General features: G+C 41.3%; 1 protein-coding gene across 1 annotated transcript in view; it reads right to left on the bottom strand.

Moving 5' to 3' along the window:
* The window catches only part of CRACD (capping protein inhibiting regulator of actin dynamics), a 55,947-nt gene that overhangs the window by 7,289 nt on the left and 21,443 nt on the right, over positions 1-27,215 (bottom strand). The window contains exons 3-7 of the mRNA XM_062642351.1: positions 18,091-18,226; positions 10,339-10,503; positions 7,759-7,827; positions 6,290-6,472; positions 1,439-4,730 (exon numbers count right to left, since the gene is read on the bottom strand). Of these exons, the coding sequence (XP_062498335.1) occupies positions 1,439-4,730; positions 6,290-6,472; positions 7,759-7,827; positions 10,339-10,503; positions 18,091-18,226 (3,845 nt within the window). The remainder of the gene's footprint in view (positions 1-1,438; positions 4,731-6,289; positions 6,473-7,758; positions 7,828-10,338; positions 10,504-18,090; positions 18,227-27,215) is intronic.

Genomic DNA, 27,215 nt, shown 5'->3' on the forward strand with positions numbered 1-27,215 from the left:
CTTAGACTTACAGCCTTATTTTACTATAGATGTTTGCATAGTGTGAGATATTTAAGTGAAAGGGATACATATGCACTGCTTGTTTGTAACTCTGATGAAAGGGACCCAGCCACTATATAGGTACTTAATTTCCCTGGATTTCCAGCTATAATTAAGGGAAGAAGAGTATCTGAACTTCAGCCAAAAGAAGGGGGCTGAAATGATGTACTCCTGTGCTGGGGCTCTTAAAAAAATGTTGTGGGGGGCGGGTGTGTGTGTTAAATTGTCACATGAGCATTTGGCTTTCTGTACCCTGCATGGAACTGGGGCTAGAACACACTATAGATCTGTTAGCTGCAGGGAGCAGCACTGGGGTGCAAAGGTGCACAGTGAGCACTGAAACCCTCAGCTTCAGTTATTCTCCAAGGTCAACAACTGTGCCTCCAACTACTTTCCATAAATCCTCATTTAGAAATGGAAGTGAGAGAAAAACATGTAGAAATTGTAAAATAAAAAGCAGCAGTTCCACTGAAATATGGTTTTAGAAGTGTCTTGATGCTTGCAAAATTCAAGAACAGAAAGTAATTGGGATTTCCCAATTAAATGCAGAATTCCTGCCTTGCTCTTTTGACTGTCCTTACACCGAAAGGGTATTTTTTCCTCTTTTTCCTCTTCTTACTACTCTGTTTTTTTCCTCTAGTACAGAATATTATTTCAGAACAAAAGGGCTTTCAACCCTCCTCTGAAGAGCCACTATGGCTACTGTAGTTGTTGCTATTACTGAAGAGTGCCTATGAAACACAGACTCCTGTGCTCAGCTATATCGGGTTAGATAGACAATTTGCCCAGAATAGGCACTATAAGGGGACCTAGATCTTGATATTTTCCACACTAGATAATATTCCCCTAAAAAATAGAAACAATACAATGTAAGTTATAAAACTTACTACCTCTGCTCTGATGACACCATTACACATCATAGAATCCTAGAAGTCCAGGTTGGAAGGGATGTCAAGGATCACCTGGTCCAACCTTTCTTGGCAAAAGCACTGTCTAGACAAAGGGGCCCAGCACCCTGTCCAGCTGAATCTCAAATGTCCAATACTGGGGAGTTCACCAGTTCCCTGTGGAGATTATTCCAATGGCCAATTGTTCTCACTGTGGAAGCCCACAGAGTCTATCCTCTCACTAACAAGCTGTAATATCCTTACCAAGGAAAACACATACACTTCAGTTACCTCCTTGAAATTAATTCTCTTAAGCAGGTTGCACTGCGTGTTTCTGAATGTGGGAATGGGAAGTGCCATTCATTCAGACAAGCCTCAGCAAAGTAGTGGTATTCCACAAATAACATGCCAGGTAAAAATTATAGCTTAAGACCAAATGTCTTCCTGTGAATCTCCAGGATCTCATTTTGGAAATGCAGACAATAGCTAAATGGCTTTTAAAAAATACATACCTTTCTTCAGTGGCTCAGGCTTTTTGTCATTTCTTTCTCTCCATGGAATACTTATAGATGGGAAAAATGACTTCTTTTCTCTGATTTCTTCCTCTTCATTTTTGTTCTCATTGGATGGTGTGGGGTGCACTGCATTTGCTCTGTCTTCTTTTCTCCAGCCACCATCTGATTCAGCTTTAACCAGCCTTTGCCCTAGTGTATCAGCTAGGTTTGATCTGTTCATTTTAGAGAGAGGAGATGATGGTGGTGTCTGGTTGGTGGGCTTTGGAGCTAAAGCAGGTTTCTGTGGGACCGGTGACTTGCATGCTGGTTTCTCATGATGGGGTAAAGCACTCTGGCCGGTGGCTGGTAGTGCTGGTGTGCCTGCTGTATGTGAAATCTCCACCACAGTAACTGAAGAGTCTTTTGAGTCTTTTATATTAGCAGGGACATTTGCTCTCCCCATGCCAGGGGATGTACCCTCCTGCGAAGCAAAAACAGAGGATTCTTTCTCATCTTCTGTTGTAACTAAGGGGTCAGGCACACCGTCAAAACTGTCTCCTGCACTGTATCTTTTCTTTTTCCTCTGCTCTGCCTGTTGATCATAATGGAAACGTAAAGAGTAGTTTGTCCTTCGTAACTTTATCCCAAAAGGAGAAACATTTTCTTCTCCATTTGGAGCTGGTTTATCTGTTTTTTTGGTGCTGTTACTCGGCTGATTTTCCAGAGGACCCTGAACTTCTTGCTGGGATACTTCTTTACCTGGAGAATGAGGAAAACTTGGAACAAGGAAAGATGGAAGATCTTTTGCAAATTTACAGCCTTCTGTGTTGTCTGCCATTTCTCTATGGGATTCCATTTTCTCCTTAGCTTTTTTGGCTACGTTATCCTTAAAAGTGGGGGCCCCATCCTCCTTTGAATCAGTGGATGAGCCAGTGATTCTTCCCACAGCCACTGTTTCATTGCCTTTTGCCGCAATCACATTCTCAACGTCTGAACTGGTTTTTGAAGCTTCTGAAAACTTCTGCCATGCAGGTGTTATGGAGAACTTTGCATTAGCAGAGAGGGTCTTCCTCAAGTTGCCATGGGAAGCACCGCGTCCTCGGGGTGTCCAATCATCACTGTGCCTGCAGACACTCACTCGGTCCCGCTCGTTGTATTTGCTGTTTTCTGCGTTCTTTAGGATTCTGGAGCGGATGGAGGCCCACTCAGCCAGCACAGCCTGATTGTTCAGTGTCTCTTGTGCATATTTCAATTTGCTGCTGCTGGGTTTGGGATCCTGTTTTTTTTTCTGGGCCTTCTCTGGTGAAGGAATATCCACATTTTTTCTCTCTTCTGTTAAGCCAAGTAATGATTTACAAGCCGTGTCCTTTATCTGGTTCAAGTTAACTGCTGTGCCACACAGCTGTGCTCCAGTAACCAAAATAGCTGTATGGGGCACACACACAGATGACGGGAGTGTATGAGAGCCCTTGCTGACAGTGTGCACCCTGGAGTCTTTGACGGATGTAGGAGAGAGTCCTGCTCCTTTGACAGGCATGACTGGACTCAGGTTTACTTTCTGAAATATGATCTGTTTATCTCCAGAAGACACTTGAAATGTGAAGGGTCTGGATGCAGTTTGTCGTTCATCTACCTCTTGCCACCTAAGTTCTTCCCCTATTCGCTTTTGTTCCTGAGCCTCAACCTCTCTCTTCAGTTTCTGGGCTAGGACTTCTTCTGATGTTTTATTCCCTTTTTCTGACTGCTTGAGTTTTGGGGATCTTGAGCTTTCTTGGAGCTTCTCCTCTACCGGATGCCTATCAGCTTCTCCAGAACACAGCTGATCTTTGTCCTGTTGCTGTTCCAAGGATTTTTCTTGTTGGTGTTGCTGAAGATTTTGTTCATCTGGGTCTACCTTCTGCTCTTCCACCTTGTTCCATTCTTGCTCATTTTGTTCCTTTTGCTGCTTTAGTTCATCCTGTTGCATACCCTCTGCACTTTCCATGTGCATTTGTTTTGTGAGTCTGTGTTTTCTATGTTCTTCCTGTTTCTTTTTCTTACCCATTACTTGCTGGGGTTGTTCCTTCTCTGTCTTTTCTCTTTTCTCCTTTAAGTGCTGCCTTTGTTCGTCTTGTTTCATCTGCTGTTTGAGGCTCTCGGCTTCTTTCTCCTGCTTCAATTTTATTTCAGATTCTCTCTCTTCTAGCTCTTGTCTCTGGTTTTCTTCCTTATTTTGTTCCTTGAGTCCTTTTTGTTGCTGTAGCCAATTTCTTTCTTCTTCCTCTTGGCACTGTTTTTCAGTCTCGTGTTGCCTTAATTCTTCTAGCTCTAGCCTCTTCTGCTCCTCCAGCTCTCTTCTCTGCTTCTCCTCCAGCTCCTTGCACCTCTGTTCTTCCTGTTCCTGGCACTTCTGCTCCTCCAGTTCTTGTCTCTGTTGCTCATCCCTCTCCTGGTGCTTCTGCTCCTCCAGCTCTTGTGTCTTTTTCTCCTCTAGCTCTCTTGGTTTCTCCTCTAGCTCTCTTGGTTTCTCCTCCAGCTCTCTTGGTTTCTCCTCCAGCTCTTGTCTCTGTTGCTCATCCTGTTCCCAGCACTTCTGCTCCTCCAGCTCTTGTCTCTGTTGCTCATCCTGTTCCCAGCACTTCTGCTCCTCCAGCTCTTGTCTCTGTTGCTCCTCCAGCTCCCATCTCAGTTGCTCCTCCAGCTCCTTCTGCCTCTGCTTCTCCAGTTCCTGACACATCCGTTCCTCCAGCTCTCGTCTCTGTTGCTCCTCCAGCTCCTTTTTCCTCTTCTCCAGTTCTTGGCACCTCTGTTCCTCCAGCTCTCGTCTCTGTTCCTCCTCCCATTTCTGGTGCTTCTTCTCCTCCATATCTCGTCCCTGTTGCTCTTCCAACTCCTTCTGCTTCTCCAGTTCCTGTTGCCTCTGCCCCTCCAGCTCTTGCCTCTTTTCAGCCTCCAGCAGTCTTGTCTCCTCTTTATGGCTTGTTTGCTCTTCTGCTTTCAAAGATGTCTCTCCTTTGAGAACATATTGCCTCCTCTCTTCTTCACACCTTCTCTCCTGCTCTTTCTGCATCTGCTCAAGTTCTTGGCACCTTTGTTCTTCCATCTCTCTTTGTTCCTCCATTTCTACAATCTGCCTTATCCTTTCGGCCTCAAAGATCCCCCAGTGATCTTCAATTCTTTTCTCCTCTGCCAGCTGAAGCTGCTTCTGTTCATCTCTGTTCTGAATTAGCTTGTCTGCTATGTGTCCATTATAACCTGGGTATCTGTCTCCATACAGTGGCATGTCGAGGTCATCTGGTTCAAATTCTGTTATTGTTAAACTTTGTGATCCCTAAAATAGGAAGACAAGTTTGAAGTTACTGAATATTGCTTGTTGATTGTTCTCTACAGTAAACAAAATCAGTTGCAAATGTGAAACAACTTTTGGAGTTTTTTGGGGGGTTTTGTTTGTTCTGTTTTGTTTAAAGGATGACTCAGATCCAGAGCCAACACACCCACCCCAATTCATGGATCATAGATGCCATGGCTCTCACCTATTCAGATTATAGCCTTTAAAAGAAAGAAAACATTCCAACAGTGATAACAGTATAACACTAAATACTGAATCACCATTTGGTGTACATGAGCTAATCCAGATTGAGACCCGACATTTCAAATTTACAGGAGCCCAAGGAATACAGCATAAGCTTCATATGCCTGTTCTGCTACATAGAACTGCATCCTTTAAGCCTGAAATAATTAGCTGTGCTTACAGGCATTGTTTTGCCAGTTCTTTCATGGCAGATCTAGCTGCTACTTGCAGAGACAGAAGCTGTTGCCTGCAGAAAAGAGCTCTGTGATGCTAGCCAGGAAAGAACACTGCTCAGGGAAACACAATTTGGTTGCTTTTCACAAATCCTGAGCCAGTTTATCTTCCTCATTAGGTGTGCTGAGGCTCCAGTTCTATTGCATCAACCATGAGACCATGCATGGGCAGAGAACCTAGAGCTCACTGGCAATACTGTGCTCTACTAAGGCACATGCTAGCTGCTGACTGATTGTCTGTGCTTGCCCCGCAGCCCTGGCTTGTGGGTGCAATAACTGCGATAAACTGACTGCTGACTACCTTCATAGGTTACTCCTTGCCTCTGTAGTCATTCTGTAAGATGATCTGCACCTGAAGATTCCTTCCCAGCACTTTCCTTGAGGAAAACATATCAGCTAATGGCTTGTCTAGCTATCATTTGTTGAGCCATCATTTGGCTCCAGTTAAATATTCTGTATGAACAAGAGGCTTTAATTTAATTTCTCCATTGCAAGAATGATACATGCAAGTACAATGGTGTGGAAGAAAGGACAGTGGCCTCTCTTGAACCCTGTATCAGTTGAACAATCTTGTCCCATTTACAAGCACTAATAAGATGTCAGGATAAAAACCAAAATATCTGTGCAGTAAGTGTTCAAAGCTAGAATCCAGTAACTTACTGTTAAGTTAGCTGTGTTACTCAAGTCTAACCCTCTCTTACAAGACAATGATATTCGCACTGTCAGAACCCATGCCAGTTTTAGAGAACCTGTTTTTCCCCAAGCAAATTTTGCACTGTCTGTTTTACTGCACCCAAGGAGAATTAGCAGTGGCAGACATCATTCAGACCTTTATGCCCTTAAATTTTTACTATAAAAACTAGAACCATAAAGTTTTCCAAGTGTAAAATCTAGTGGAAGTACTTAAGTTGTAAACAGTATTTGTCTCAACTGGCTATATTAAAACTTCTTGGCATCTTTTCTGACAGTGTTAATCATATTTTAGGACAGTCCTCTGCCTGTAGCTACTCCTGGTGCACTCTGTTACAGTTATATGGTACCCAGCTTCAAAAGTAGCTCCCCCCCGTTTGACCAGTGGTTCAATACCTTTGTTAATCTCTTGTGCTTCCTTGATATCTTCTGCTTTTTTGGCTTTACTGACAGCTTATGTTTAGCTGCACTGTTGTCTAGACGAGCAACAGCCTGAGGAACTGCATCCAAATTGATTGTTTCAATTGTGCCAGAACAGGAAAATTGTCTTTTTGGCCGAGATGATTTGACTGGAGTGACCTGTTTGTACCATAAACACACAAAGCTATTATTAAGCTAGCTGTTCCATTTAAAGTAAATAAATAAATAACACACACATACAAAAAGCCTTTGCCATTTTTGAATTCAAAGGAATTATTAGCAGAAAAGTTTTCATGCTCCATTTTTCCATTATACAAGTCATGAACTTTGGACATGAAAGTCACAGCTGTAATATTTTAGGTTCCCAGGACTACGCATTTTAATACTTTCCACATAAAAATTACTTAGACCGTTCTAAGTGAAGGTTTTTTCACAGTTTAGCTCCACTCTGAAGTTGTTGGGAATGGGAAGGACAGAGGCAGAGTTTTAAGCAACATCAAACACTGGGACATTTTAAAGTTTGCTTACTGTGGAAAAAATATCTCTAAATAATTTAGATTATGCACTTTAGGCAAGAGCAAATCAGACTGACTTATCTAAGCAGTATAATAGAACAACTACAGAGCTGTACTATCTGCATGGGAGATGACTGCGGTACTGGGTCTCAGACTGGCAAAGTGCCTGCAGAAAACCTTCCCTCCACAGTCACATGGAGCTGTCCAAGCTAGCACTGAAGGACAGCAAAAAATAAACTAGGACAACCCTGGCTTTGATTGGTTATTTTTTTCTCTTGGCTTTCAAATATTTGGGTTCAGAAAGTGCAAATACAAGCAATATGATTTAGTGAGACTCCTCTCATGAATAATTCTCTGGAACTGTATGTCTAGACATGCAAGTGAGCCTGTCATCAGTCTCTCCCGTAAGTCACTCAGCCACTATCCTGAGTCTTGTATTTGGCACAGTCCAAGTAGAAAAAGAAGACAGAAAAAAAAATAAAAGAAGAAGAAAACATCTTCCGTAAGGAAAGAAAATCACACACATTGTTTTCAAGACAGCTCTGTAATCTTCTGAGGTTAAACATATGCTAATTGGGAAGCCAATTACTTAAAAGCTGATGGAATATTTTGCATATGCTTATTGAATTACATGTAGGCATAACAAAATAGTAGAAGTACTTATGGAAATTATGGCTCTATGATTAATACATCAAATACAGGAATGCTGCAAGACTGGCAGAGACTGCTGTTTCCTGCAATCAACTCTTACACATTTCTCAATCTTAGTTATTGTTTATTATGAGCCCCCAGAGTGTGTAACCTTCACAAAACCTTGTATGATCAATGAAAGAATGAAACATGTATTAAAGCAACAACTGACTGTCAGGCTTTTAATAACTAAAATTAGAAAGTAACTCAGTGCAAACCAAGTGTAAACATTTTTTTTACCTTTTCTTCCAGTTCATACGCAGTTGCAGGCAAAGTCATTGTTCTCAAAAAAGCCGGAGTGTCATGAGACTAAAAACCAAGATTACCACAGACAGATATTAAAATGTAAAAAAATCTAGTAAACATGCTTCAAAGGACTTATGAAAGCGTGCATGTTAGAGTAGGATTTTTACCCTGTCTCTTGTATTGGGATTGACAGACACACAACAGTTCCTAAATGCTGTGAGCTTATCTTTGCTGCTCCTTGAATCACTGCTTTCTATACAGAAGCAGTTGCTACTACAAGACACTACAAAGGGCATTAAACTCATGTTTCCTTAACACAAAAACCAGGTTGCAATTGAAAAGAAAGAGCACAGCTTTGTAGGATTTCAATCAGCTCTTACCAAGTTCATTTTTTCTGACCTGCACCTAAAGAAAAACTATAGGGACCTCATCAGACATTACCTCTGCTACAAGTTTCAACTCCAGGTTCTTGAGGTCTCCTCTTCTTACAAAGCAAACCAGCCCCCCTCCATCAATTGAAGCCTGTCGTTCATTGTGACTCCTTAGCTACCCTCCCTCTCCAAGCCGCCTCACAGAAGGTGACTTTTAAGGCACAGGGGTTGAAGCAGCATTCATCATGCCCAGGAGCACTGTTTTTAATCATTACATCATGGTATTAGTTCATAACTTAATGAAGGGTGTGAACCAATTACACCAGCTATACATGATTGTTGGTGTAAAGCCTAAAAAGCCAGCTTTACAAATACAGGTTAGGTGAAACCCAGAGCTCTTGCCATTGATCCAAGTTACTCAGGAAAATCCTAAGTCACAAAGCAACACAGGAAACCTGTTTGAAGCAGAGCAGTGCTGTGTGGTCCTGACCACCATCTCGTAACAGAAGCTACCCCATACTCTCAGGACCTACGCAGATAAACAAACAAGGAAGTTACAAGGCCAATGGCAGAGACAGGAGCAGAAACCAGGGAAGCTTCTGTGCACCAGAAAACTCTTATAAAGCAGGTAATGAGTAGTGCATGGAAAGAGAAAGGAAAGTACAGAGTGCTCTGGCTGACCCTATGCACGTAGTGTTGGTTTGTCTGCGTCTGCAGCCTCCTCTGAGTAGGGATGTTTGCTCCTTCAGTATTTGGAAAAAGAATTATGCAAAGGAACATTCATTTTGCTTTTAAAACCTAATATTTAAAAGACTAGGTGGTAAGGACTGCCTCCTTCCTCATTACACAAAGATACTCCAGTGGATTTTTAGTGCTTGAATGAGTTTCTCCTTCTAGCTGGAGGTCAGTAAGTGATCAGTCTCCTGCAGGACCCAGCAAGAAGTCTGTCTGCAGAGAATCTGTATTGGTGTCAAACACAGTACCCTGGCCTCATACCAGGGTACATAGCCAAAACCTGTCTGCAGCCCCGCTGCACTCTGTTCTCTGAGATGCACAGGATGCTGTTGATACACCTTAACTGTTTCAGAAGGGAGTAGTTGTGAAGCAGAAAATGTATATTTTACTTTGGCTTCATTTTTGTCCTTTCAGACTGCTGAAAGGTGTGAGTGTGCAGGTCCAGCCCAAATGCCTGGCTCCCTGACATGTCTGACCACAGCCATGAAGGAAGTGGTCACAGGGGAGCTATGTTTCCACTTAAAGAGGGATGAAGAATTTGGGCCACCTCAGCCATAAGTCTCCCTTTTGTGTGTATAAGCATGAGCTGCAGAGGACAGTTACTGCCTCTGCCTTTCACACAGCTAGCACTAGCATTAGTGAACTGGAGTGGAGGCTCATGTCCCAGTACCCCTCCAGGATCTCAAGGGCTGCATGTACATTGTGAATTGCTGCGTGCCTTTCCCAGAGGTTCCCAGGCGCAAAGTCAGCCTCCTCCAGGCAGGTAAGGATGTCCCTCTGTGCCCTGAGCTCCTATGAGCCATTACAGTGACACACAGAACCAGTTTTGCTTGGAGGATTTCCAGAGAGCTTCCGTCACTTATAATGTATCTTTGCTGTCTGAACAAGACCTTTCTGGACATCTGAATGTCCATAATTCCTGGTATCAAAACCTTCATGATAATTCAAATAGTTATTTGAATTACACTGGACACTGAGGTCTAGGGAGCACTCTCAAAATGTTTCTCCCCTTTCTTTGTCTTTGGTTCCTCTCCATGAGAAATATGGATATTTATCCTAAGGCCCAGGATCTTACAGGTTTAAGCTCCAGACCCCTCCCTTTTTGGAATGATTTCCCTTTTTGCTGTTTGATGCTGTACACAACTTTCCATGCTGGGAAGTCCATATTTCAGGACATTTTCTGTCTCAAAATTTTCCCGCCTTATAGCTACACTGCGAGAGATGTGATACAGTGCATTGTTGACAGTTCAGAGCAGACATTCAAACCAGTAGTTGTCGGACCCGGCTCAGGATGCCAAGAGCACACAGTCCTCACCACTCCAAGAAGCACAAGCTGAAAGACTCTACCCACATAAAACAGCCTGCTGAGTTCAGCTACGCTTTGCTGGAGACACCTGCTACGCCCCAATGATCTTTACTGTTTTAGTGCTGCTATAGTTCCATGAACACCTCAATTGAAAGTGCTTACTTTTTTACCACTGTCTGAGATCACTGTGTTCTGCTGAGTCTCAAGCTCCATGGGGCTACCGACCAACACATCCTCTTCCATACTAGCATTTGCTTCCCCCATTGTCCTCACAGAAATTGTCATTTGTGGAGGCTGCCCAAATTTTATATTCTTGGCCAACTGTTGCTGAAAAACAAAAAAAGAAGAACCAACATAAAAAGGTATCTCTATTATGAACAAAACAAGCTAAGTCTAGCACACACTCCTCCTCCACCTGAAAGCTTTCAGACACTGGACAAAGAAATCAACTTAAGGTTTATATTGCTGCAACATGATGGGCACCCCGAGTTCTTCCTCCCTGCAAAGTGAACAAGGTCAAGAATTTACTGCATAATTTCCAATTTTGGATGATCAACTTGAGTTCTTGTCAGTGTTGCCAACTTTGGCAAACTTCCTGTCAATTTTGAAACTTACCTTCTCTTCTTTTAAATCTATGTCCTAGGTTAAGACTTTGTTTAAAAAAACTAGTTATGATAGCTTGCCATTACAGAGAAATAAGATTATGAGCCAAGTGTACGCTGAGAAACTACAACTGCCCCTAAAAGCCACTTTTCTCCACCCCCCCCAAATCCTGCATCTCATGCAACTGTAGTTCCTAAAGATATCCTTATTGTAATGTTTAGTTTTAAATGTTAAGGGTTTGGTTTAACCCTGCCTTAGAGGAGGCAAATTCTCAAAGGAGGGGAAACCCAGCTTCTTTTAGATGCCTGATCTCATAGGAACAACCCAGAAATTCATGTCTGCTCATGCTCACGTGCACTGCCACACCACTGCTTTTGCACAAAGAAGTTCATGCTGGCGACATGCAGTAGATGAATGGATTAAAGAGCTTTTCCACCATTTATTTTCCTCTTTGAAGTAATCTTCTCTTAAGGGTCACAAGAAAGTACTCTCAAATTATATCAAGCCTAAGATGAGTAAAATAAGTAGCATATAATATCTGTCCTCTGATGGGGTAAATGAGAAAAATTACAGCCCTGGCTACTGCAGAGACATACCACAGTCTTTGAAAGTGAACTTTTTGCAAAAGAATTAGAAGAAATTCTCTAGAAGAAGCAAATGGAGTGAGGAACATTTACTGATAGATTATCTTCCTGAAATACTTCAGGGAATCATTCTCAGTTAGGAAGGCAGGCACTGTGGAGTTATTTTCCTGATTTACTCTCTTTCAAACACAGAAAATTCTCCAAATGAGATCTCCCATTTCTGTCTTGTATTACTACGAACATCTACAGCTCAGCGATACTCCATTCAACTGTGCAGCTTCTATTCAGTGGAAATGTCAGGTACACACATGGACCCCTGCCATGAGTTTGCCACTGAGAACTGCAGAACATTGGAGCAGAAAGCATGTAGAACAATTATATTTTTTCCTGTAGCACTGAATCAGTAGCATGGCTTAGGTGAGCTGTTGGCAAGGGAAGATATGTTTTAGTAGCAACAGATGGACTTCTAAAAAAATTCAGGTCAGATCAGTCTCACTTGCCATTATCGCCCAGTGGACTAGACTTTTACATAAAGTTTATCCATATTCCCCCAAAACATTACCAGATTTCTGTGTTGAGACAGATTTCTGTATTGAGAACTATTAAGACAAAAAAGTACATGTAAAGACTCCTTAGATCAGGTTATTAAATTAGAGTAGTTTTTCTCAGTCCTCTCATTAAGTTGCACATTACTTGTGCCCATTTGGATTTTAGCAGAAAGTAATGAAATTCATATAGTACCTAATTTTGGCATAATGGGCAGTTATGAATGGTAAAGATTTATTCCTGCCTAGATTACTGGCAGTGCACTCATAGTCTAAAGGCAAGGGTTTCACCAAGTCTTCCTAACATGGCATTCATGTTAGCAGTGCACCTCTCTGACTTGAAATCTTATGTTTCCACTGTGTAAATGGGACCTGGAGAGGGCAATAGATCTGTATTAGATAGTGTGATGGCTGCAATCCTGCTCTATTACCGCAGGCCCTCTGACAATAGTAGCAAATTATTTCAGAAAAGCTTCATTTGATACCATGTTTTCTAAGTTGAGGCTGCTCCTTTCTTCTTCTTCAAATCATATTCCTAGTTCTCCCAGACAAAAAACCTGGAACTGTCTGCATTTCTTGAGCCACTACCCAAGTAACTGAGGATTCATGCACCCGTTCCAAGGTGAGAACATGCACACATGTACATATTGCTTGCAACGTGTTTCGGAAGAAGAGATAATGTGTTGTTCTCTTGATCTTCTGATCAAGTTCTTGATCTAGTTCATGTGCAATGCGTGGTGGGAGCTGTGTGGTGATGGAGCTATTGTGGAGAATGGTCTGTGTTTGAAAAAGAATGGCCATTTTAATTGTCATCAAGGATGCTTAATTGTCATCAAGAGGACTTTGCTGTAAAATTGCATATTTGTGTACATAAAAGTTTAAAATGTCATTTTGCTGATATTTCCAGGAAATAGACCATCCTCAATATTTACGGACTGTACACAGCTGCTTGTGTGCTTTTGCTTCATTTTTAAATTACTTCAACGTTTAAAAAATTTGTTTGCTCAAACCTGAATAAATTAGCTTGAAGACTGAAGACGAAGCTCCAGTAGCCCTCACATTCCTTCCAGGACAGAAGGCTCTTCTCTGTATGATTTATTTTTGGCCTTTTTTGAAGAAATGTAGCTTACAAAAACGCTCCACTGATAGTTCTCTACTGACCAGTTTCTTTTAGTACTTTCTAGGTCCCTAAAGCTGATGCCAAATAACAGATATTAGAATCTCAAATAGCAGAGAAAATTTGTTCTCATTGCTTTCAAAGAGCAATGTTAAACCTGCTCCTTGTTCTTTTGAAAGAACTACAGTGCAATTATCCTCTCTCAGAAAAATTTATACAGAAGCATTCTCTACCTGCTCAATCATAAAAACCCTAAAAAAGGAAAACCCAAAAAAAGAAAAAACACCCCCAGCTTTTACTTGGAAGAGCACACACAGACATTCTAACCCAAGAGATGGAGAGATACATCAATTTCAGCTGCAAGACCACTGAGAAGAGGCCATATTCCCTGAAAAGGAGCATCTGCTTTAAATGTCTCAAAAGTTTCAGACAATCACAGATTTCTGAACACAAAACTATAAATCTTGTGTACCTGAGAATTCCCTGTGCAGACAGCACGTGGATGACGGCTGACAAGGAGGATTATTTGCTATGCATGGCTACCACATATGACAATTATACCATGAAACAGCAGCTGGAGGAAGCGCACACAGGGGAGCTCCAGAACGGGATCATCAAGCTGTGCTCCAGACCAGGTTTACCTCACCCCCAGCTTTTTTTCAATGAGATTCAGGAAGTGCCTAAGAATTTCTTTATATACACCCAATTTGTGTGGCTATCAGTGAGATGCCATTCAGTGTGAAGTGAGGGGCAGGACTGCACACCTAATAAAGGCAAAGGGAATTGAGGAAAAAAAACCCAAAGTTTGCACTCATCCAATTTTCATAATCTCCCTCAGTAACTGCATCATGACATGGGCCCACTTTTATTTCACGTAAAATAATTTGCTAAAATGTGATACAAGCTTACCATTAATAATTTCAGAAATCAAACTCCTAGGTTAAATCACTCTGCATTGGTTGGCACCTGCAGCAAATTAAAAAGCTTAGACTTTCAAAGCACTCTTTGTGTTTGCATAGGAAATGCCACAGAACAAACTTTCCGTATTTACCGGCAGAGAGCCCAGATCAGGCTGTACATCTCCTGTTTCACTCCAATTTGGCTCCTTTTCTGTGTACATGCCTGCTTGCATGCATGTGGGATTCGGCCCCCTGAAACCACATCATTCTTATGACTCTGCCTGGAGTGAATCCAAAACCGGATCCACTGAGCTGTTGGCTCCGTTCAGTTAAAAATCGTTAAAACAGAGTGTACTATTTCAGCTGATTCCATTGAAACAAGTCTTACAAGGATTGCTGGTTGTATTTTGCTTTCAACTCAGATATGTGGTTTTTTTATATGTTTGCAATGCCTAGATATAAAAAAATAAATGAAATTATGTTTTCTAGTCATGTAAAATTGTGAAATCATGACATATCAGTAATACTTGTCCTAAGAACCATATTGTTGAAATTCCACTTCTGCTTGTACAGTCCCTCAGAGTGACCCAAAAATCAAATGCCCTGGGAATACACAAGAAGGCAAGTCCGTATTGAGATTTCCCTTGTAAACACTCCAGTGACTTGTGGCCTCTGAGGACTTTTGGAGCCAATGGCCAGTTGGGAACTTTTCTTTCATCGCTCTTTGAGCTTTCATAAATGTTTCATGAATAGCAGTGCTGTATGACAATGGGTTCTGCAGTCCAACTATGCGTAAAGAAATGTTTGTTTTCATTTAAAAGTGTTACTAGTTTCAACTGATGCTCACATTTCTCACACTGTGGAAGACTGAATGATTGTCCTCTATTCATTTTCTCAATTCCACTCATGATTTCAGACATCTCTGTCATATTTTCTCTCTTATAATTTTTTCTCTTGGCTGAAAAGACAGCTTACCTAATTGTTCTTTCTACAGAAGTGAGTCCACTTCTTTATCCAAATAGGAAAATCTGTAGCATATCAAAATGAGCAAAACACCCCTCATAAGCTTTTTTTTTTCCCTGTTGCTATCAAAGAGAGACAATAAACTGGAAAGTATAATGTAATGTTAGAAGTTATACTGGAATAGCTGGAGGCTTTAGAAAGTGGACTAGAAGTAAAATTAACATGTAAAATTACTGAAAAGGAGGAAAAGAAGAAAGTGTTACCACAGACGTTTTGGATATAAGGTCAGGGAGGGAACTATTCCACTTTCCACTGCTGAAGCAGCATGTGTTTTGTGGTATTAAACTTCAAGAAAGATTTGGGGAGTATCCAAAATGGAAGAATGCTGAAGAAGTGACCTGTAAATGGCTCTTTAGAGGTATGTGCTTGCAGTAAATCCAGATGCAAATGGAGATTTTGATATACAATGGCAATGGACCGCTTAGAGCTGCTCATTTGTTAAGAGCAAGACTTTCTGGAGAGGCCTGAAGTTATTTATAGTATCTGTAGTATTTGCTACCTGAGTCTTCTCCTGAGACTTCCAAAAGCAAAGATGCAAGTAAGAAAAATGGAAGCTCATTTACAGGCCTTACTGTATCATGGGGAAAAGGGGCTCTGACCCAGAAATGCTATAATGATTAAGGAAAAAAAAAAAAATTCAGTTTATAAACTTAAAACAATTGCCAAATATGAAGAAAACAGTTAGGCTGCAGTGGCACGAGAAGGTATTTGCAACAAAGAAATTAACTGCAAGAAATAAAAAGCTGAGTAATCATGCATTGAAAATTCGCTCCCAATTCCATAAAATGCAGAGCATGGAGTTAAGAGATAACAGCTTTGAGGTTTAATAAATGATTTTGTAGCTTTGTTGAGATGTGGGCAATATCAAACAGAAAGCGGAATGCCTGGTAGAATACAGATGTGCAATGCACAGTAGGGGATGCACCAGCTTGATCATAAGCTAAGATATGTTAATGTACATGAAATGGCATCCAAAACTAAACAGCCATTAGGTCTGACAGGAAGAAAATGACTGGGGACATTCATCACTTCAAAGCCAGGGAAATGGGAATTTAAAAAGTGGTCTTTTGTAATTTGACCAAGTCTGGATTCCCAATACTTTTTACCGTAATTAATATCTGTGTAAGAAGTGGATGTTTTACAGATTTACAGAGCAGAGGGCTTGCTTATTTTAAACCACGTGGCCACACAAAACAGAGGTGATGTAGCCCAGTAGTTGCTAATGCAATAAGCCGTATGCCATAGTCAACACTTAATGTTTCTTGCAGCTCACTGCCACAGCCTCATGGATGCCAGGTGATCCAAGATACTTGAAGTGAAGGCAAGAGGCAGAGAACAAGCTGTCCCCAGGCCTTGAGAGGCAGCAGCAGTGCCACACCACAGCTAAGTCACAGAAAAAGGGAGATAAAGGCTTAGATGTATGAAGACACTAACGCTCAAACAAGTTTCCATTTTACATACTACAGTTCTTCTGGGTCTGAAACAGCAACTCTTCTGTTAATTTGCTGACAATGTCTGGCAACTATCATTAGTAGGAAGAAGAGTCACAGCTGCAAAGTGCAAGGAAGCGGTTCTAACACACTTTGATGAAGTAAAAAAAAACAATCCACTAACCTGAGAAAGGGAAGGATATAAGAACATGCTCCCAGAGTTTCTTTCAGGTTAGTTTTTACACACTGCTACATTTACATTTTAAACATTCCTTGTGTATTATTCACAGTTCTGTATCCAGATCTCAAGCACCAGATCCCAAGAAAGAAAATTACTTCAGTGTTAAGAGTACCAGTGCCTGGGTACCATCCCTTAACAGGTTCAGGCTGGCTTTCTACACCGGATCTTAAAAACTAGTTATATCTCAGCAGATCCAAAGGACAAGGAAAAGGCTGCTTTTACCAAGGCAGATGGCTTCAAGCAACACAAAATAACTTCAGGATACACAAAAGCTATTGGATGTTGACAAGAAGTCAGGCTGTTCTCAGCAGAAAGTAAGCTGGCTTTGTACCCAAAGGACACTGAAGCATTTTGCAAGGCAGGTCTGACTACCTCTTGTCTTTGCCCAGAGTCAGCAACCATTTAAAATACAATGGTTTCTAGCCTGGAAAGTAGTATGCATCAAATCCACCTGACCCAGGGAAATTTAAGCTGAAAAACCAACACAGAGAAATTGGAGCCGTCCTAGTGTGATTTCTACTTTAAAGTATATCCACAGTCAGCACAGACAACCCTATTCAGGTGCTCTGTCTGCTGACAGCACTGGGCAAGAAGAAAGAGCAATTTAATCCTCAAGGTTGAATCTGTCTACTGTGCATGATCTCTCAGTCATCAGAAAAGATGGACCATCAGTAGATTTTGGAGGTAAAAGAAATCAGTGGTATTTTACTAGCTGGCTACAGGGTAACAGCACTTGCACAGCATTAAAAATTTATCAGCATTTTGACAGGACATGCCAGCATCCTGAGCAATAAACTGAAACATGCTTCTGAAGGACAGCTCTTTCAAGGTCTAGAAAGGCAAAAGACATAGTGATGGGCATCTTACAAACGTACGAGAAGTAAAGCAAAAATTAGAACACTAATTGGACAGAGTTCTGGAAAAGAAGGGAAAAGAGGTCATATAAAAGCTCTTTAGAAGCAAATACCTGATTGTGGTGTTTATGTATGTATGTGTTTGCTTTGGAGAGATACACAGACACATCTTTCATGACACCATTGAAAGGACAGGGAGAAAAAGATGAGAACTATGATTCCATGATAATTATAACAGCTCTGCAAAGCTGTCTTACTCTGTGTGCCATTCGCTGCCACCAACACTACCCTCATTTTTTCACTCAGTACCTCTGTAGGTCTCAGGCATACAGATCAGGACATGTCAAAACCATGAGTTCAATACAAATGAGTTCCACAAGATGCAGCCATTGCTGCAGATTTGCTTGTGACATCCCTGATGTACCTTTCAAGACCAAAACCTAGATCTGCTACAGTTTATCCAAATTATTTCCATGGGTTTTGGCCAGACAACTTAAATGGAGGAGAAACTGGCCCATGGCTGTTGTAAAAGCAACCCACCTTTATCCACATTTAACACGCTCCGGAGACCATTTTCCATCACAGTTTAAACAATTTCTCCCATTTACAATTTCTTACCTGAAGAGTTTTGACTTTTCCTAAAACGTTCTCCTGTGACATTGCTTGGATGGCCTGTTCGCTCTCTGTTCTCCCATCAGGTATAAAAACACTGTCATGGGAAAAAGCTCGACTGCCCATAGAATAGTGGGAGGACCTGGAAAAAACAGTTAAAAAATAAGTAAGCTCAGTGACTAATTTATGAGAGTGACTCTTGATATCATAGCTGCCCTGCTGTGTAGATTTTCCCTTCCTCTTGCCTTCTACATAAAAGCTTTGAACATTCTCAGAAAAGAGGTATCCAAACACTGTCTATAATCAGAAGTTTAACGAAGGTACATAATGCCTCCACACGCAGTTTTCCTCCTTGGAAGGCCATAGAGTGGGGTGGTTTTAGTAGGTGTGATGAGAAATTCAATTAATTTTCTTTAGAAGTCTCAAATCTACATGTTACTTTTAGAATACAGAGTAGATGGTGATGCATACATTACCAGACTGCATATTTAAGAAAGCTTCATTCATGCTTAGTCCCAATTCTTGGGACCTGCTGTCATTCTTAGTTAAAAATGGCAGCATATTTCAAGGGAAGGTAGCTCTGTAACGCAAAAAGAGGCAATACACTCTAATAACCTACTTCTAAACCTCATTTAGCTGATTATTTACCTGCTCCAATCACCACAAGTATGATCACACTGACAATTATTTGTTATTATCAAACCTCCAAACTGATAAGAAGCTTATTACATCCGCCCATGTGTGTTCGATTACAAATAAATAGCAAGAGATGCCCATGTTTCACTGTTAAGGCAGATGCCAAGGAGGAGAGTGTGACACGAATGACCTAGTTATATGGCTCTGCTCTAAATCCACGGGCAAAGGAGTGAAACAGAAGGTATTTTCGTTTACTGGAAATTTTGAAGGCTCATCAATAAAATTGAGAATTTTAAAAAAAAAAACAAACCAAACAACTTTGCGGGTTGTTACTTTGGGATTTGGTGCCATTCTAGGGGAAAAATTTTGAGTTTGAAAGTGATGTTTTGTCTTGCCTAGACTATTTCATGAGTGGAAAGGCAGAGACATGATTAAAGACATGGTAGAAGGAAAATGAACAACTGAGAGGTCTTAAATCTCTCATTTTAATAACCTATTGGCAGTTCTATGAAGCCCATTTATAGCTTCAGTAAACAAACAATCTGGAGAAAAAAATACTTTTTATACTGATCTAATCACCACAACCTTCTACATGTGATAAAAACAATATAACAGATGTTTCGGCAAAAGCAAGGAAGAAGACACTTCCAGAGTGATGGGGAAGTAAAATAACAAGAAAAATTAAAGCCTCACATATGTAAGAAAATCAGTATCTTTCTCTCCCTATTAAAACCTACTAACTGTTTATAAAGTGTTCAGGAGATTTCTACTCTTACTTTAGGAAAAAAAATGTTTGGAATGTATTTATTACATTCTTGTCTCATCTTTTTCCTGGGATATGAACATAATCTTTTTAAGTAAAACCAATAATCTCTTCTTACCAAGGAAGAAAGCTACATAGGGTCACATTAACCTTTTATAACTGATAGGCTGCTTTTGACTTTTATAACAAAATTTCCTACAGTAACCTGAAAATAATAGGAAAAAAACCCACCACAACCTCTCCCTCTTTCTAGTTTACATATGTAAGCTACATTTGCACCCAGAAAATAAACAATCCAACCTTTGGTGGAGAACATGCTCAGCTCTCTGTATTGTTTCATCCTTGATGCAATCACAGACTAACTGAAAAAACATTTTTTATCCAGAGTTAGTATTAGAACAACATGCTTCATTTGAAACTCTGATGTGTTGGCTGGGGTACAGATAAGTTTCTTCATGTTAGCTGGTATGAGGCTATGTTTTGGACTTGTGCTGGAAACACTGTTGATAACACAGGGATGTTTTAGCTATTGCTGAGCAGTGCTTACACAGAGTCAAAGCCTTTTCTGCTCCTCACACCACCCTGCAGCGAGCGGGCTGCACAAAGAGTTGGGAAAGCACACATCCAAGGCAGCTGAGCCCACCTTATCAAAGGGAAACCCCATATCATATGGCATCATGCTCAGCATATAAAGCTGAGGGCAGAAGGAGGAAGGGGTGGATGTTCAGAGTGACGGTGTTTGTCTTTCCAAATAACCATTGTGAGTGATGGAGCCCAGCTGTCCTGGAGATGGCTGAACACTTCCCTGTGTTGGGAGGTGGTGACGGAATTCGTTGTTTTGCTGTGCCTGTAAGCAGCTTTCCTTTTCCCGATTAAACTGTCTTTATCTCAAACCATGAGTTTTCTTTTACTCTTCTGATTCTCTCCCCATCGCACCAGGGGGGTGGTGAGCAAGTGGCTGCATGGGGCTTAGTTGCTGGCTGGGGTTAAACCACGACAGAAAAAAAACCAGCACACAATCAAGGAAAGAGCTGGTCAATAATTCACAATGGTTTTAGTCATCAAAGAGGAGGAGCATTTAACTGATGCTATATTCTATTTTAGTGGTTTGGGGTTTGGTTTTTTTAAATAAAAAACAGCTTGATTGCCTTTGGCTGCTAAAGGTACTACAGCTTCTTTTAGAAACCTTTTATTAGAGGAACCATAAAAGTACATTTTTAAACTCCCTTCTAAAAAGGTTACTATTCAAAATAGTCATGATTCAGCCTGTAAACAGAGCTGTGGTAAAATTACATGGCATTGGAATATATCTACCTTATGCAGCCATCCAGGAATCTGCTCACGAACCACAGTTTGAGAAATTCCCTTTAAACAGAGACAAATTCCTAGCAGGCCTGACTTGCAAAATGAGCAGTTTGACATGAAGCTGACTAAAAGCTGTTTTTTTTTCATGTAACCATGTAGGTCTGTTAGAACTGAAAGCTCCAGCACTGCATTCGACAAAGGGAAAAAAGTCTGTTTATACAGCCAGAACTGAGGGAAAGGGGCAAAATTTGACAAACCAGTGTATGCCAATCCCTCCTGCATTTGCATGCTTCAATGTGTGAAACTGCTGCAGGTGCAGAAGGCAAGGCCAGTGAGAATTTATTGTTTACTATTTACCTTTCAGCTGAGAAATCTGCTGAGGATGTGCAATCCAAGTCATATTGTGCTCCAGAAAGGATCCTCTCTCAAATGTTTTTCCAGCAGTACTGTGGCTCAGATACTTGGGGCTCTGTTTCAGTACTATTCGCCGTGCATATGGCACCGTCCTCCCCTTTTACTGTCCAGTGGGTTGGTGTTTTCATACTTAAAACTGGACAGCTCATGTTTATTCCTGTTATTTGTCACAAATAATTAGTAGGTGAGGATTGTAATTCAGGCACCAAAGAGTTTGGTGACTTGTTTACAAGTCGGTTTTGACCTTACTAATGAATCTGTAAATATTTAAGTCAAGAACAGCCAACCTGCAGCTTTTGAACTGAACAGGGCTTGCTAGCAGTTGAAACCCCAAAACTTCAGCTGACCAGCAGCAGGGGTGCTCTGGCAGTAGGAACTGCCTCATAATCTGAGTCCCTGAAATGGAAGAAAAGAGCAAGTGCTGAAGTCAGGGCTGAGACATGGCTGCAGATGACCTCACCCATCGTGCTGAGGATACCTTTAGTGATTTAGTCTCACCTCCTGCCTGTGAACTAATCCAATGAATCTCCTGGCAGTTTGAGATACACAGTACGTTGACTTTTGGCTATGTGCAGATTCGGGGTTATGGCAAAGTGTGATGAGACTTGTTAAAATGTCATTTAAAGCTTCCTTTGGGACACCAGGTTATGTGAGACAGCTTGGGAGCTTCATATGACCTGCAATTAGAAGTGCATCACTGCTGAAAGACCAACTGTATTTTGACAAGTGCTCACAATGGTATTGATGGCAGGTTAGGACCATGCTAAGCACTTTTGACCACGCTAAGCCCATACAGCATTTCTCTTCTATGCTCTCCCATATGGGAACTGATTTCGGTTTAGGCACTTCCACATTACACAGTATCACATCTTTCTGTTTTCATAGAGATGAAGCAAAAAATATTTGAAAGCTTTTGTCCAGTTTTGCTTTCTTATTAACTTGCTTCCAAAACAAACATACTCTAAATTGTCAGAATACATTAAACATTCAGAAGAAGCCCTGCAATTAATTAACCCAAGACTTCTCTCTACCATATCTCCTTAAAATGCTTTGCAGTTAGGCTAGATATTTCAGAACTGGGTGACTGAACATTCTTGCTAGCTACATGTCCAATAATCTGTTAAGAATTTTGCTTAAATGTCTGTGTAGGCTAAACTACATTGGAAAAACATGTTCACACATTGTAGTAACCTAGTTTCTTTAACAGGTGAGTTTAAACACAGTTCAAGGTGATTTCCAGGCTCCTTGAACTTTCTGAAAGGTCTCTTATTTTGCTTACCTGGAGCCCACAATCCTTTCAAATCTTCCTGGCTTTGAGTTTGACAGATAACATCACAAAGGTCTTTTTTCCACGTCTTTTTTCACTCTCCTCATATTCTACTTCCAGATAGACTGAATTTCTTTTAAGTCATAATACAGAATGAATAATTGAGTTTCCTTCACTGCTACCACCACTTCTACCTCCAAAGTTTTTCTCAGAAGCCTTTATACAGTAACGTTGTCACAGTCTACATCTACAGACTGTACTTCAGAAACTATCCCCTCAATTAAAAGTCACGTTGACATCAAGTATGGCTGTTAACAGATTGATGGTATGTCAGAGACCTAGGCTACAGACATAGCCGTGGTTGAAGGTATTCCAGTTTCAAACTGCCATATCACTTCCAGGAGATGTGGAAAAACAGGGGCATCAGCTTATAAGCACTTCTGTTGATAATACTGATGATGACACTTCAGAGGCTGTTTGTGCTGAAAATAATTGAATCATCATCTGACTCACTTCCAGAAACCTGACTAAATTAAATGAATTATGGATGTGCTATACCAAAATACAAAGCACTTTAGAAAATCCTTAAGGATGTTCTCTCTGAAGATATGTTGCAACCCAAGTATCACATTCCAGTTTCCATTTTAGTACACAAATGTTCAAAACTAATTTTGTCATATTCAAACCAAAGTTAAATTCCATCTGCTCTGAGTTTTCTTTGCCACACCTGTGCCCCTATTCAGATTCCTGAAGACAGGTCAGAATACTTGGTTTCTCAGAGAAACTAAGAACATACTCTTCACATTCTTTCGTTAGGTTGAAATTCTGAAGAACTACTACATTTTTGAGAACGTAAGAGATACACATCGGCTTTGCACAAAAAGAGTGCTGAGAAAGTTGGGGCTGTTCAGCCTGGAGAAGGGAAGGCTGCGTGGAGACCTCATAGCAGCCTTCCAGTATCGGAAGGGGGCCTATAGGGATGCTGGGGAGGGACTCTTCATGAGGGACTGTAGCCACAGGACAAGGGGTAAGGGGTTAAAACTTAAACAGGGGAAGTTTAGATCGGATATAAGGAGGAAATTCTTTCCTGTGAGGGTGCAGAGGCACTGGAATGGGTTGCCCAGGGAGGCTGTGAGTGCTCCATGCCTGGCGGTGTTCAAGACCAGGTTGGACAAAGCCTTGGGTGAGATGGTTTAGTGTGAGGTGTCCCTGCCCATGGCAGGGGGGTTGGAACTAGATGATCTTAAGGTCCTTTCCAACCCTAACTACTCTATGATTCTATGAATATGTTTTTATCTTGAGAGTACCCCAAGAGCATAAAAGTATATCATAGCCAACCATCCCACAGGATTTTATAAATAACAAAGGTGGGAAATACAGCAAGACATTGGGTATGAGGACCACAATGCATCTTGACCATGGACATGATGTGGACTTTTAGCCCAGGTTTAACTGTATTTAGCTGCAAAAAGACTTGTCTCATATACATCCCACCCTTAACTGGCTTTCTTCTGCACAAAATAAACATGTTTCTCAGACGCTATGTTTAACTCAGTGCTGCCATATCCATTTCCCTGGAAAGGGAGAACACCTATTTCAGACTTCTGGAAGAAACCCAGAAAAACACATATAACATAGATTACATAGATATTGGAAGTGTCATAACTCTAAGGTATCTATGTATGAATTTTGTTTGCAAAAAATTTGTCTGCAGTAACCCCTCCCTCTTTCCATTACTCACTCTTGCTGAGGTGTCTGTGCACGCTAAGAAACTAGGAAAAGTGAATCAAATCCCTCACAGCAGAATGGGACTGCTCTGAGCCTACAAGAAAACTCTTACTCCTCTCCTATGAAGACCAGGAAACAGAGATTTCTTTTTGGACCCCCATCAGACATTCACTGCTGTGCACTGTTTTCTGTTCAGGATGTGATTTTCTGACAGCTCTAGATACTCCACATAAGGCCTGGGAGAAAGGTACCACCCTTTCTCCCTTTATCCTCCTCCCTGTGTGTTTCTATCGCGTCTTTCATGCCTGCTTAGTGCTCATGGTTCACGTGAAGCAATACAGAGATCTCTGCTCTCTGAACAGCTAACTACTAAAAAAAAAACGAAAGCAAACCCAATAAATCTCAAAAACCCACACAACTTCCTGGTCTGGCTGAGCAGCCACTGACACACATGCCAGCTGCATGTCCAAAGAGCTGCTGGCAACAGTTGGACAGCTGCAGTACAGACTTCAGTCAGCATTTACTGCTGTGGAACTGCACCCTTAAGCACATCAATGCTCAAGGGTAATGCTGCACAGAGTGCAAGGCTAAGTTTACCTTAGTACTGGTGGCTATTACAGTTCAGACCCCATTTTTCTCCAGAGCTCACTCTCCTCTCAAAAACAAATATGGGGTCCTTAAAAGGGGGAAGTTTTGTCAGCAGGGAATACCGGGGTCTCAGCTCTTGCATAATCCCATATCCATGCATTGCTGTAGTACAGAAAGCTCGCGCTACCAATTGCCTCTTTGGTGTGTCATAAGTGTTCCTCCCACTCTGATATTAAAGAGTTAGAAATAGAAACTGAAAAATAAAGGGAAAGAATGATTTGTTCTGTTCTTTCATGTTTGTAGACACCGACTGCAAAAAAAAAACCCAGTCTCATGACTTTTACTCTTTTAGATTTCCATTAGAAACTGATTCTGTAATAGAGATCAGTCAACCTTTTGACATAAAGCCATTTTTAACACTAAAAAATAACAAATCACGCAAAGCAAGCATGAATTTATTTTAGCCAGGTATTGACCCTTAGCATAATCCCTTCAAAGACATCTGAGAGTCCCCTCCCAGAATAGTCACCCCCAGGGAAATGACAAGTGCAGTGATAGGTTGCCTTCACTTAATGTTTCATTTTAAAAGAGAAATCTGATTCCAGCTCTTTGCATCTCCCATGAATGTTCCCAGGGCGGCTAGCAATGAAAAACATAAATTGCATTTTCTAGTCATTCCAGAGATGCATTAATACTGTAATAGAGGAAAATGGATTGTAATTATGAGCTGTATGTTTTAGCATCCTCTCTTTCATCTGTCATGCTGGGATGTGAATTTTGGTTCTAACTCACACCTGGATGGAGAATATTGTCTATGCTGCTACATAACTCTGAGTTACAACTGTGCTCAGACAGCACATTGCTTCATTGCATTAACAAACCCATAAACATGGTCCTTAGAAGCTGAAGAGGCAAAAGGGAGATATTTTCAGGGTGGTTGGATTCTTTTTCACAAAGTAAACTAAGAGATTGTTTCTGTGTTCTGATGTATCCATATCACCTTCAGAAAATGGCAAATCTCAGGGCATTAACTCTGGGAAAACTTCACATTCCCATTGTTATCACCCACCAGAGTTCCACTGATGCCAGTGACCTGTTTTACAGCCTCTATGTTAGTAGCCCTGCTCATTTCAAAGACATCATGCAACATTATCTTATAGAAAGCTCCAGCCTGGTGTCATCGGGGATGTGTAACCTGTGATCTTACCATAATGTTTATTTTTTTAAAGCAGACATCAACCCTAGCTTTATGTAGCTGATACACCTTTAATACTTGTTAATAATCTAACTAAAATCATCTAAGGACATAAAAAGTAATCATGGGAAGTATCAACAACCTGAGTGCACTAATAAGGTTTAATGTCCCTGGTCAGGCTCCTCTGGTGCCTCCACACACATGGGTTCAGAGCCTTATTTAAGACCACAATTGAGGCTTCAGTCCTGCCTGAGCTCTGCTGGAGGGGTGCTGGTTTCCAGCTCAGCCACAGCTGTGTCTGTCTAGGAAGCCCTTTGATCCAGACCTCACTTCACAGACTGACTTCCTTTCTTGGCCCTGCCTTCTCAGCTGTGGACCTGCAGCATGATCCATGGATCTGATCCTGATCTACAGATTGTCTTCCTGGCTCAGCCTCAGACCTGCCTTGTCATCCACCTGTTGCCTTACCTGTACTCCTGGTTGGACCTGGCCACCATACCAGCATCAATCCTGCTTGCCTTGCTTAGACACTGTGGGACTGGGCCCTGGGAAACAAAGCCCCTACCATGCAGTGGGATGCACCCTGGTGCTCTTCTCACCTTCCCTGAGGGAGCAGCCATGCCCTTGCTGCTGTCTGACAAGAAGGGAATGAGGTGGGACTAGACTGTTCTTGACACATGAATTTTATGTAATTACTCGCCAGATTGTCTATCTCAGAAAATCTCAGTATGCAGAGTGAAGAAAGGCATCACTCTGGTTTTCAGTAATTCTGCAAGAGAATCTCTAACACAGCTTGAGGACTGTGGATAATTCACCGGTTATCATAGAAATATGCAGGCTAGTGGAAGGAGCAGGGCTCGAAATGGTCCAATTTTCACACTTGACCTGGCAATCCACTGCGTGTGACACTATTCTATCGAATGGCAACATATGTTTATGCAAAATTTGCTCTAAAATATGGCAAAATGTACAGAAAAGGAAGTGAAAAGTCTAAGTTAGTCTTGGCAGAAACAAGTGCTATATAGTGACTGCATTTAGCCATAAGGAGGGAAAGGAAGGGAGCTGGCATAAGTGAGGAAAATCCAAGCGTGCTTTGTTTCTAAGAGCCATACAATGTCCATATGCTCTGTTTGAGCTTGAAGAGATACTTGCTGAAATCAGAGTGCTGCCAAGATGAGATCTCCAGTGCACTCAAAATGGGGCACTTACAAAGAAAATAGGGAAACTGACAAAAG

The sequence above is a fragment of the Pezoporus occidentalis genome, unplaced genomic scaffold, assembly GCF_034315485.1.
Source record: "Pezoporus occidentalis ecotype Australia unplaced genomic scaffold, CSIRO_AGI_Poc_V1 ctg1, whole genome shotgun sequence".
NCBI classification, from domain to species: domain Eukaryota; kingdom Metazoa; phylum Chordata; class Aves; order Psittaciformes; family Psittacidae; genus Pezoporus; species Pezoporus occidentalis.